The sequence below is a fragment of the Haliotis cracherodii genome, unplaced genomic scaffold, assembly GCF_022045235.1.
Source record: "Haliotis cracherodii isolate W230 unplaced genomic scaffold, xgHalCrac1.p SCAF_5, whole genome shotgun sequence".
NCBI lineage: Eukaryota > Metazoa > Mollusca > Gastropoda > Lepetellida > Haliotidae > Haliotis > Haliotis cracherodii.
In genome coordinates, this window is record NW_027266308.1 from 20,541,522 (window position 1) to 20,553,716 (window position 12,195).

General features: G+C 40.0%; 1 protein-coding gene across 1 annotated transcript in view; it reads left to right on the top strand.

Moving 5' to 3' along the window:
• Nucleotides 1-3,289: 3,289 nt before the first annotated feature.
• Nucleotides 3,290-12,195, top strand: part of LOC139442517 (uncharacterized) — a 32,987-nt gene continuing 24,081 nt past the window's right edge. Inside the window, exons 1-5 of the mRNA XM_071223333.1 lie at nt 3,290-3,324; nt 6,195-7,760; nt 7,989-8,051; nt 8,676-8,767; nt 9,660-9,687. Coding sequence (XP_071079434.1) covers nt 6,278-7,760; nt 7,989-8,051; nt 8,676-8,767; nt 9,660-9,687 — 1,666 coding nt within the window. The 5' untranslated portion in view covers nt 3,290-3,324; nt 6,195-6,277. The remainder of the gene's footprint in view (nt 3,325-6,194; nt 7,761-7,988; nt 8,052-8,675; nt 8,768-9,659; nt 9,688-12,195) is intronic.

Sequence of the window (12,195 nt, forward strand, 5' to 3'; positions counted from 1 at the left end):
TGTTAATTAATTTCTTCAGCCTAAACAAACAGACAAAAAGAACGGCGGAGCTCATCGGAAGTCGTCATTTGGAAATACCACAGATGGTTATAGTTTAATACTAAAAAAAAGTATCCATGCAGTGAAAGCATTTTCGGTTTTCGGATTGCGTCGATAATACGATTACTACTCCCTTGTTGACATCCACGTTTTCTCGTATAACCCTACACTTGTGTATTTGTCGTCATTCACTTGATGCTCAGTTAATGAATTTATTACAGGTACAATTAGTGTTAGCACAACTTAGATTACCTGACAAAGGTTCTCATTTGGCATTTATTGTGTCTGGGGTAATTATTCAATCTAAATGCAGGTTTAAAGTGAGGTGAAATGTGCGTTATGTAATATGCACGTGGCAGCCCAGCAAGAGATGAATGATCAGTTGATTTACTTTTTTTGGTAAATCAACGGATCGTTCCTAGTCATCAAAGGATTAACAGAAAATACGTTGATTGATTAATCACTGTTATCTTGCACAGTGGATATGTCAAAAGTGAGTGTTTACATGTCTAGGTTTACTAAAACAAAGGGAATACACTCATATCATGGCGTGAAGTGCCGATGTAAAAACAACATACTTTGTTCAAAGGGTTAACTGATAATACGTTGATTGGTTGCTCATTGTTTTCAAACTCAGTGGATTTTTTAGGAACCGTGGACGTAATGAAAATAGTTGTCACGTGGCCTTTCTCAGCCAACCCTTGAGACTTGACACCTATGTGAAACACCTGAAACAATCCAAGTGATCAGTTGAGAAACGAACACTGGTTATAATATCCCGAAACGATATATATCTTTTAGAATATTTGATAGTTACAGAAACACGTGACATCGAATAAGTTATTTTGTATAGCTGCAGATGAGTGGGATATTATTCCTTTGAGTGGATATTCACGGATACATTACTCGAACAAGGAAGCTGCCTATTTATACACATAAATTTGGTAAGTTGTAATTATGGTATTTGCATTTTGTTTTCCTTCATTTGAACCGATTCGTTCTTGTTTCTCTACGTCTTGGTTGGGAAATTCTTCAATGCGCGATAGACGTTGTTTTCACAGGTCATTTCCTTTGTAAGCGTGTATAGATTACCGTCAATTTGTAAAATGTGATTCTCTCAGGCAATTTATAAAATGTGTAAAATGTAAAATGTCATTTTGACTAAAAAATCTGTCCAGATTGATTAAGACGATCAAAAGGGCCTACAAACATCACAACAGATTATTATGTAGGATTAGAAGCCAAACAACATAGAAATGTACTTTTCAACGTTACATTTTCAGTCTCTCGGTGATGACATTAAACATCAAAATGTTTGGAATTCGTTATCATAATAATACAGATGGAAATGTTGTTCAGTCACTTTGTGAAATAACTGAATATTTAGACGTTTAATAAATATGTTACACATTTTGACAGTAAAAAAATATACACACTATAAAAAAAGCAATGCTCAGATGAAATATTTACTTTGTGTTGCAAGTCAAAATAGTGTAAACGAAAATCGCAAAATTACCAAGCAAGTGACTTATCAAAACTTCGTCACCATTACCGATGCTACCCACAAAGATACCTACATTTCCTTATTATCTCGAAAACTGTATTCCATTTTGCTGATCAATGTGACCATACGCTCTTATTACTACCGGTATCCATAAAAGAAACTAATGCGCTTACGAATGGCGCAACAGAGGTCGCGAGCTAGTCTAGATTTCTGCTCTACATCCGGGTACTCACTCGGAAAAAACAATAACAAAGGCAACAACCAGTCCCGGGGAATTGCGTTAGATCAGTGCCCCTTTAAATAAAATAAAACACCCTTCTTTTATTCTACCACACATGAAATTATCCAAACGTATGATCGTTTTCATTAGTTTGTTGCATTGTATTTTACCACTAAGTCTTGCGCCAGTGAGAGATTACTGATGGCAGATTATACACGGTGTCAGTGACGTCGTATTGCTTCAGTAATGTGTTGCCGGTCGTCAGGATCAAGCTGATCACACGTGCTACAGATGTCCTTGGGTGTGTGTCTGCTCTGTGTCATACGGAAATCAGCAAAAAACGTTTATATACATCTTTATTAACATTTAAAGGATTATTTTTCCTGGTGATAATTGATGATAAAGTTTGTTATGTTGTCTAAAGATGTGTTGTAATTTCTTTGCTATGAGGCCATGTTTTGTCTTATCATTTCTCTTTCATATCAAAGTTCACCTACACAAACAAATTCTAAAGTTTTGGTTGGGAATTGTATGATGGGGTGGCAACGAAACACATGTATATTCAATGTTAGATCTTCTGGTCGTGGCATCAATAGGTTTTGTTTTAGTAGTAGCTTTTCTAGAGAGAAACGCATGTGTAACCTGCAATATTTCGGGCTTTCCTTCCACATCAAGTTGTAATCACCGGGATATAAGTGGCAGTTAAACCCAACTCACTAACGCACTTACTTGTCGAGCGCGAAACAACGTATCACCACTGCAGTCCTCAGCACACAAATTGGTCTTGGCTGTACGTGCGTTGCGTCACGTGTATTTACAGACGGAGTATAGCCACGATCTAATCAGATGAATCTATTTAGTCGATAACCATGTAGGGGGTTTACATTTATTTCCGTACATGGCAGGGTTATATATTAATGTCATAATATTGGATTATTTTTTTTATGGCGTATAACACAAATGAAATCCCTAAAACATCTGTCCCTGTACACCTTATGTATAAATGGAGTTCTTTGTTTCAATCACAATACTATATTCTCGGAGACTAAGCGTTCGTCTAGTTGTAATCCAGCCTGGGTGAAAACCGTCACTATTCAGGCCAGTCTATGAACGAACAAGCTAATGCCTGAACAAATACTTCACCGTGTAAACATATCAACAATCATTAATCCACTCGAGTATGGGACGATGCCGGACAAAAGTTGGATTTGCTAATAAGTAGATTAAGCTTAACAATGTATTGTTTCTCATTCAGTTGTAGATGATATTAGCAAGAATATTAAAATGGGACTCATCTCGCGAGAGATGTTTTGATTTAATAAAGATACTATAATAGTTAGGATCACATATGTTTGCTAATTTGAACATTGAGTGTCATTCGTGGAATCTTTAAGTCTACAGGGTCTTTTAAATACACATGCGTTGTATGATATCTACGATTCAAGGTGACGTGGAACCTTGAGGCACACTTTCATGGGTACACGTAGATTCCATAAAACTCTTGTTCCGCTATTCCGGAATTTAGACAATATCCTGTCCGTAATGGCGGGGAAGTTTTCAGGTTAGTATGTTTCATCGTAATAGTGTGGCCGTAGACGACTTAATGTATTCGCATTATTCGTAACAACTCTCCAGGCACAAAGTTATTATATTCTGATACTGACCATGTACATCAATTAATTTTGTGACAATCGATTTTATTTACATTGCACACGCTAATTAGGGACTGGGAGACCGCTGCGTCGCACTGGAATAGAGATATCGCATGTGGAATTCTCCCGTGTTTGTCTTCCACTTTTGAAAGTAGATATATCTGTCGATCTATGTACCTAGTTTGGCTTTATTGTTTAAGCGGAAAGAAGTTTAAATCAGTAAACCAGGAGTCTCGTGAAAAATAAAATTTCTAGTTTGCGGAAATGTTTCCAAGGGCAGATAACTACCAATTGACACCTTCGATCAATAAAACTTTTCAGAATATTGTCAACCTCGATTTATCTGATATTAATATTATACTAAACGTAGTCAGAAAGTGTTTTGGTTCAATTTCCACACATTGATTATATCAGTGTTTTAGACATATATACATCTACAGACTTTTCTTTGTTTCTTTTCTTTTGCCATGCAACATTTCATTTTGTAATTTGAGATGGCCACTAGGGGTCTCTGTTAAACTTGCATAGTAATGAGGTTTATTTATAAACACTTCCTGTGCAAGGTCATCACTTGTCCACATGTATGTTGATGAAATGTTGAATTTGTTTTATATTTATGTGTGCTTTGTGCAATGAATTCTATTTTCGCAGAATATCGATTCACGTTTTCTGCAAGTAACAACCGACTAAGTCGCGGGTTAGACATTTTCCCATAAATATTCTTTTGGGTAAAACTTGTTTGGCATGCCATTGTTTCATCGGTAGAAAGATACAGATCTTTCATTGTAAATGTAACAAATATGTGTGTTTCAATTTTAACCATGATGTTAACTGTTTGTGCTAAGAATAGATTCTCCGCAAATTGCTGCTGGCACAAGTTTAAGTTTCGCTGTTCAGTCTGTAAGAACCTAGACTTTGACTTGGAATATCAACAAAACATTCCAGAAATTTGAGTTCATGCAAGGAACGATATCAGTGTAATAAATTATCAGACATCGCAAACTAATTTTACATGTTTCATAAGGCCTTAAAATCAATTCTAACGAGTCTACGCATAGTCCAATCAAAATCGTGTGACGGAAAAACATCCTGTCCGTAATCAGTTGTGCAGATTAGGTCGATTTAACAATTTGCAAAGCATGTGTACCCTCAAGTGGGAGTCGAAGATATTTTTCTAATCTTTTCATGTTTTTAATCAAGGTGCTCAAGTAATTTGATGCACTTCGCGGGGAAACACCTGTTTTATAACAATATAGATCCTGATTATCGATCAGATCGTCTTGACTGGGATACCATAACAAATGCAAGTAATATGACAGGTGGAATTTGATTCGTCAATATAGCGGACATAGAAGGAGCATTACTCAAAATAGGCACTGGTGGCACTACGATTGAGTCACAGAATTTCAGCCTAGTTCAGCAAGGGTGGAAACTGGACAGTTAAAGTCAGTTCACTCCCTTCCCCATCAGGAAGATATACAGTGTGGTTGATCCCCATGGTTCACTTGTCTGTGATGGACATTTGTACTTCTGTACTTTTGTATATATAAACAATGCTGAACAGATCACAAGTACAATGTCCATCAGAGACAGCTTGAACCAGAATTGCAGCAGAATTGCACCAGGTCGGGATATGTCATCTCCTGATGACACTTGTTTGCATTAATCACTACAGTAGAGATCAAATGTATGAGATGCCTGCTTATGGTCAGTGAATTTAAATCTGAAAAGATGTGTACGCTAGCTGAAAAGGCTACATTAGATAATTAGCTCAGTCTCGTTACATTATTGATATTTTTCTTTGGAGGGCTAGCTACTGAAAGTTAGTTGGGTTATGTTAATGATTGTGCATATTTTACACAAATAATAGCTTATCTGGAGCTCTGATTTCCTTAAAGATTGATTGATCCATGATGATTTGTGCAGCAACATTATACGATTTCTGACATGAGTTAATCTGAGCTTAGACTTTCCACAACAGAAACTTGTTAATGAATTTTAAGTAAAAAATCTAATGAAGCACAACAATAATAAGAAAAAAGAAAAAAATACATTCAGGTGCCATCAGAAATGCGATTTAACCCTCCAAATCGGTGAGAATGATCGTGATGACCAGAATATTCATTGTTAATGTTGATCATGAATTTACAGTTAAATACAGTATGACTTTGATGTGAAATACTAAATGCTCACTTGATCCTAAATGCATTGTTTTATCATAAATGCTTAGTTTTTTTTTTTTTGTTTAACGCCACAATCAGCAATATTCCAGCTATATGATGGCGGTCTGTAAATAATTGAGTCTGGACCCGACAATCGAGTGATTAATATCATCCACGCATCGATCCATGCAATTGGGATCGATGACATGCATCAACCAAGTCAGCGAGACTGTCCACCCAATCCCGTTAGTCGCCTTTTACGACAAGCATAGTCTCCTAACGTATCAGTAAGCATGGGTTGCTGAAGACCTATTCTACCCAGAAATCTTCATAAATGCATTGCTCCATGAAGATCCAGGTTAGAATTGGTCTTCAGCAACCAATGCTTATCTTAAAAGGTGACAAAAGGGATTGGCTGGTCAGGCATTCTAAATTGATTGAGCATGTCATCGTAGATTGATGATAATGTTGTCAATCACTGGACTTTCAGATCACTGTCTTATAGCTTGAATATTGCTGAGCAAATGCAGAGTGCAGCGTTAAACAAGCAAATTCAGCATTATGTTAAGAAAAACACAAACAGTCCCTTTCATCAGCTGCAATTTTTGTGTTTTCAGTGAGGATGACTGTTGAGGATGCAGTTTTATGAGTGGTACTTCTTGCCAATATTTAACTGCTGATGTAGACAGTTGGCATTGAGATGGAGACTGGTGTCGTCATGGAAGCAGTGGATACATCCCAGTCCTCGAAGGGTGACCATGACTACTTTACCCAAGCACCAGCACACACCGACCACATAGAACCTGGGCCCTCAGATCATGACTATTTCTCTGAGAAACCTCCCAGTCCTCCCGTACCAGTAGAAGCTGAAGAAGCTAAGGGTGCAGGAGCAACTAAAGAGCCAGGCAAGGATGAGGAGGACATGATACTGACACTGTCCCCACACAGGAATGAGGAGGAGGAGGATCATGAAGATATGAAGGCAGATGCAGAAGTAGATGCAGATACAGATGCAAAAGCAGAAGCAGATGCAGAAGCAGAACCAGATTCAGATGCAGAACCAGATGCAGAAGCAGATGTTAAACTAAATGCAGAAACAGAAGCAGATGCAGAAGCAGAACCAGATACAGAAGCAGATGCAAAACCAGATGCAGAAACAGAACCAGTTGAGGAAGGTGTGGAAACTGCACCAGATGAGGAAAAGAGTTTAGATGCCAAGGATGCTACTCTTGTTCAGGACATTGTAGAAACTGCATCAGACAATGAAAGTGTTAAAACCACATTAGATGAAGAAAGTATGGAAAGCGCCCCAGATAAAGAATGTATGGAAACCGCACCAGACATGGAAGGCATTGAAACCATATCAGATGAAGTTGTGGAAACTGCACTTGATGAGGAAGGTATGGATGTTGAAGAAGGGGATGAAGGTGGTGATAAAGATGATTTGGATGATGGTCAGGAATCCAAAGGACTATCAGTAGGACATTCCGGTGAAGGTTGTAATGGTGGCCATGAAGACCACCCAGGAGAAGAAAGGAATAAAACTGTAGGATCGGAGGAGGCAGATGCGGTACAGAACAAAAATGGACATGAAGAAAAAGGTATTGATACAGAGAAACAAAAGGGTGTTGAAGAGGATATTGTGTGTGGTGCAGGAGATGGTGAGGATCCTTCAAAGGATGTGGATGGAGAAGGGAAGGGTGCCAAGGAAGAAGTTGTGGGTGATGGGGTAGAGGAGGCTGAGAAGGAGGGCAGCTCAACAAAGCCCAAGAGTGTTACCATGTCTGCCTGTCAGACAGAGTTTCATTCTGAGGAGGAGGTTGATGATGTTGAAAGAAAAAGTGAGAGTGTGAAAGATGATAATGATAATGATAAGGACACTGTGAGCACTGTAACGGCTGAGGAGGGTGGAGAGGCAGTGGTGGAGATGGACAATGCTGAAGAGGAAGAGAATGGAGGCGAAGGAGGTGACGACTCCTTTCTCACGGCAGAGAATGTCAACAAAATTGCTGAGCATGATGATGACAGTGACACAGAATCCGAAGTTGATGGCGTTAAAGTTGTGGGTAGATCCAACAGACGTGGCCGCAAGTCAAAAGACTTTGGTGCCTCATTTGTTACAGAAGAGGATGATATGGGCTTGATGATTGATGCTGAATGGAAGGAAAAGAAAAGAACATCAAGTAACTAAATAAGTGTTTGACTTATAATTCAGACCATGGTCAGTTCTATTTGTAACTAGAACAACAGTCATCAGAATTGATGTGACAGTACTAACCACTACTGAAATTAATGTCATATTTGAGCAAACCAAACCAAATGAAGCTGACATTAATTATACAATAAACATGATAATAGGTCTCTCTCTTTCTGAAAAGAGATAATAATGTCAACATGATCCTTGATTTCAGCACCTCGTCGTCAGCATGAGTACAAGCTGGATATGTCACTACTGAGGGTGCCCTTTGATTATGGTAAGGAATAATGTCTGTTGTTACTTCCTTGGGTACTTTGGGTTAGAAATAGGTCCCTAGCAGTCTCATAAGAAGCGACTTAATGGATCTTGTGGTTAGGTTCGGTGACTTGGTCGATCCTTTGTCACCATATTACCCTGACACTAGTGACAGCATGTAAGATTGGTCATAATATCAATCACTGGATTGTCTGGTCTCAATCAATTCCTAGAAATACAAGACCTTTATGTTTGGCTGTCGTCACAATCTTCAGATTTTCAACAGTCAACTATCCATAATCAGTTTTGATGCTAATAGTATCTCCCTTCCTAAACCATTTACCCACGAACAGACAGGAAGTGTTCACTTCTTTCCAACATCAGTCATCCTAGATACAGAATACTGGGGAGGTGGTTGGTTGATGTAACAGAGTTGGTTCCCTTTGAATTATTAACAATGATAACTATTGTTTCTACCTCATTTTAAGCATGTAAAGAACCTACAAGACCTGCACACTCTTCCTTCATTGTCCTTTCCATCATGGCCCGTGTATAGTTCCCTGGTAGAGGTGTGATGTTAGAACTCCCCCAGTAGGTAGGTGGTAGGGAGGTACCATGCTGAGAGTTCCTGTGCTGTGTGCTGCAGGTTGGAGGAGGGAGGTGGTGGTGCGTGCAGTAGTGGAGGGATCCAACACCCAGATGGACACTTACTACCACCCCCCAGAAGGATCCAAACTGGTAAGTGTTTGAGTTACTGTGCTGACCCATAAAGATCTGGGTTAGAATAGTTCTTCAGTAACCCATGCTTGTCATAAGTGCCGGCTAATGGGATCGGGTGTTCACACACTCTGACTTGGTTGATGCATGTCATTGTATCCCAATCGTTTTGGACCACTTTGGTGGTCTAGTGGTAAAGTATCCACCATGAGGTTGGAAGGTCTGAGGTTCGATCCCCGGCCGCTTCATACCAAAAGATGTTAAAAGATGGTACTTATTGTTACCCTGCCTGGCACTAGGCATTAAGAGGGTAATCAATGACTTGATGGATAGGAGTCAGTATACTGTGTCTGAGTGGGGTATACATGTTAAACTGTGGCATGTTATCTAATTGGGGAAGCACTATAAAATCAGCATTAGTCCAGACTAGTATATGCACACACACTTTCATGGATTGATGCTCATGATATCAATCACTGGATTGTCTGGTCCAGACTATTATTTACAGACTACCGTCATATAGCTGGAATATTGCTGAGTGTGACGTAAACAACAAACAAACAACCAAACAAACTTACAGTGCCACAAATGAAGTTATTGTGATACAAATGTTTCAGGTGACGTAATTTGTGTCACATATCTCATAGTATAGGTGTGTAGAACAAATTCACTTGACTAGAACATGTAGAAGGTAAATATCTAAACTGCAGCATATTTTGATAGGCCTGGGTGCATGCTCTACCCTGGCTGAGGATAGATTACATTGAGATAAAAATAACAAGTATTAACAGAATGGTTCATTGAAATTGTAGACTCTAACTACAGTAATAAGATTTTCTTTCTTATATCATCATAAGGACTTGTGACCTATGTTGTGTATTGCACTAATTAAACACGATGCATTTACTTTCAGAGGTCCATGGTCCAGATTGCTGATTATTGTAAGTAGAAACTGTGATGATTTTCTGAGTCTGTCCTCCGCTGTGTGTCCTTGGGACAACACTTTGCACTTTACTGTTGGGAATTTATACCAATATAATTTATGATCCACATATTTCAACATGTTTATTAACTGAACTGGTTTACTGATGGATGGTATTTTAGATTGCACATAGTTGCTCAGACGTAGTTATGTTTCCAGTGCTGGGCCAGGACAGGAAGCAGTTTAGGATTTGAAGGGTGGGGATTGAGATCCCTTACCATGGAAGACATGCTCAAAGCATGGTCACGATATGGCTGAAATATTGCAGATGTGACGTTAAATTTTAACTCGCTCACTCAAAACATGGCTCCTCACCATGGAGGGTGTGCTCATAGCATGACTCCTCACCTTGGATGGTGTGCTCAATGCATGACTCCTCATCATGGAGGGTGTGCTCATAGCATGACTCCTCATGGAGCGTGTGCTCAAAGCATGACTCCTCACCTTGGACGGTGTGCTCAAAGCAATGACTCCTCACCTTGGAGGGTGTGCTCATAGCATGTCTCCTCACCTTGGATGGTGTGCTCAATGCATGACTCCTCATCATGGAGGGTGTGCTCATAGCATGACTCCTCATGGAGCGTGTGCTCAAAGCATGACTCCTCACCATGGAGGGTGTTCTCAAAGCATGACTCCTCATCATGGAGCATGTTCTAAAAACATGACTCCTCATGGAGGGTGTGCTCAAAGCATGACTCCTCACCATGGAGGGTGTGTTCAAAGCATGACTCCTAATGGAGGTTGTGCTCAAAGCATGACTCCTCATCATGGAGAGTGTGCTCAAAGCATGACTCCTCATCATGGAGGGTGTGCTCAAAGCATGACTCCTCACCATGGAGGGTGTGCTCAAAGCATGACTCCTCATCATGGAGGGTGTGCTCAAAGCATGTCTCCTCAGCATGGAGGGTGTGCTCAAAAGATGACTCCTCATCATGGAGGGTGTGTTCAAAGCATGACTCCTAATGGAGGTTGTGCTCAAAGCATGACTCCTCATCATGGAGAGTGTGCTCAAAGCATGACTCCTCATCATGGAGGGTGTGCTCAAAGCATGACTCCTCACCATGGAGGGTGTGCTCAAAGCATGACTCCTCATCATGGAGGGTGTGCTCAAAGCATGTCTCCTCAGCATGGAGGGTGTGCTCAAAGCATGACTCCTCATCATGAAGGTTGTGCTCAAAGCATGACTCCTCATCATGGAGGGTGTGCTCAAAGCATGTCTCTTCAGCATGGAGGGTGTGCTCAAAGCATGTCTCCTCATCATGGAGGGTGTGCTCGAAGTATGACTCCTCACCATGGAGGGTGTGCTCAAAGCATGACTCCTCATCTTGGAGGTTGTGCTCAAAGCATGACTTGTCATCATGGAGAGTGTGCTCAAAGCATGACTCAATCTCATTAATATCATATCTTAGTTCTAGCTACAGCTAAACAAAGATCTGAGGACATCCCATTACGGGTCACATTAGACCGACCTTGTGCGAACTTTGACCGACCAATGGAATGACCAGTCAGAAGGCAGCTTTCTCGTGCTTTACGGCACTAATTTCAAATTGGCTACTACGCTACAAAACATATTTTGACAAATTCTCGATTACAAATTTGAAACCTGAACAAAAGAACATTCTGGAATGGCTAATAGATGGGCTAGATTGTATGGATTCAGTCGTTAAACCCGTAACTATCGTTCGGAATAAAGTTTTCAAGGTTGCATGATTAGAAATCACATTCTGACTGTCACTTTCATAATCTGGTAAGGGACGCTCTGATTGGCCGGATTAAAGGTGGTTCTGACGTGACCCTTAATGGGATGTCTTCAGATCTTTGTTTAGCGGTAGTGAGAACTAAGGTCTGATTTTAATGAGATTGAGCATGACTCCTCATCATGGAGGGTGTGCTCAAAGCATGACTCCTCACCATGTGTCACTCACATTTCAATCAAACCAAGGCACAAGTTTAACGTGTTGAATTCAGTGTTTAGTACTCCATTTCGAAGTTATAGTACAAATTGTTTTAAGAACATATTTCACATTGGGGGATGTATATATTATAAGCAATTTAAGCATCAAACATTCTGGACAGGCATCAACACTAATGCGAAACCTGATAACCCTGATAACCCTGAGTGACTGCCTATGTGCGTAATATGGGACGAGTGTGAAGGATATTATCAACTTAATGTCATTAAAAGACAAGGAATGGGCACAGTATCCCAATCATTGTTGGGATTGTTACAGCTTTTTAGATTGTATTTAAGCCTCTGCTGTCTAGTGGTAGAGCATCCGCCCGGAGAGTGGAAGGTCCAGGGTTTGATCCCCACAGCGTCAAACCAAAAGATGCTTAAAGATTGTACTTGTTGTTATCCTGCTTGGCGCTCAGCAATAAGGGGCTAAAACACGGACTGGTCGGCTTTGAGTCAGTATACTGTGTCTGAGTGCGGTATTCAAGTTAAACTGTGGCATGGTATCTCAGT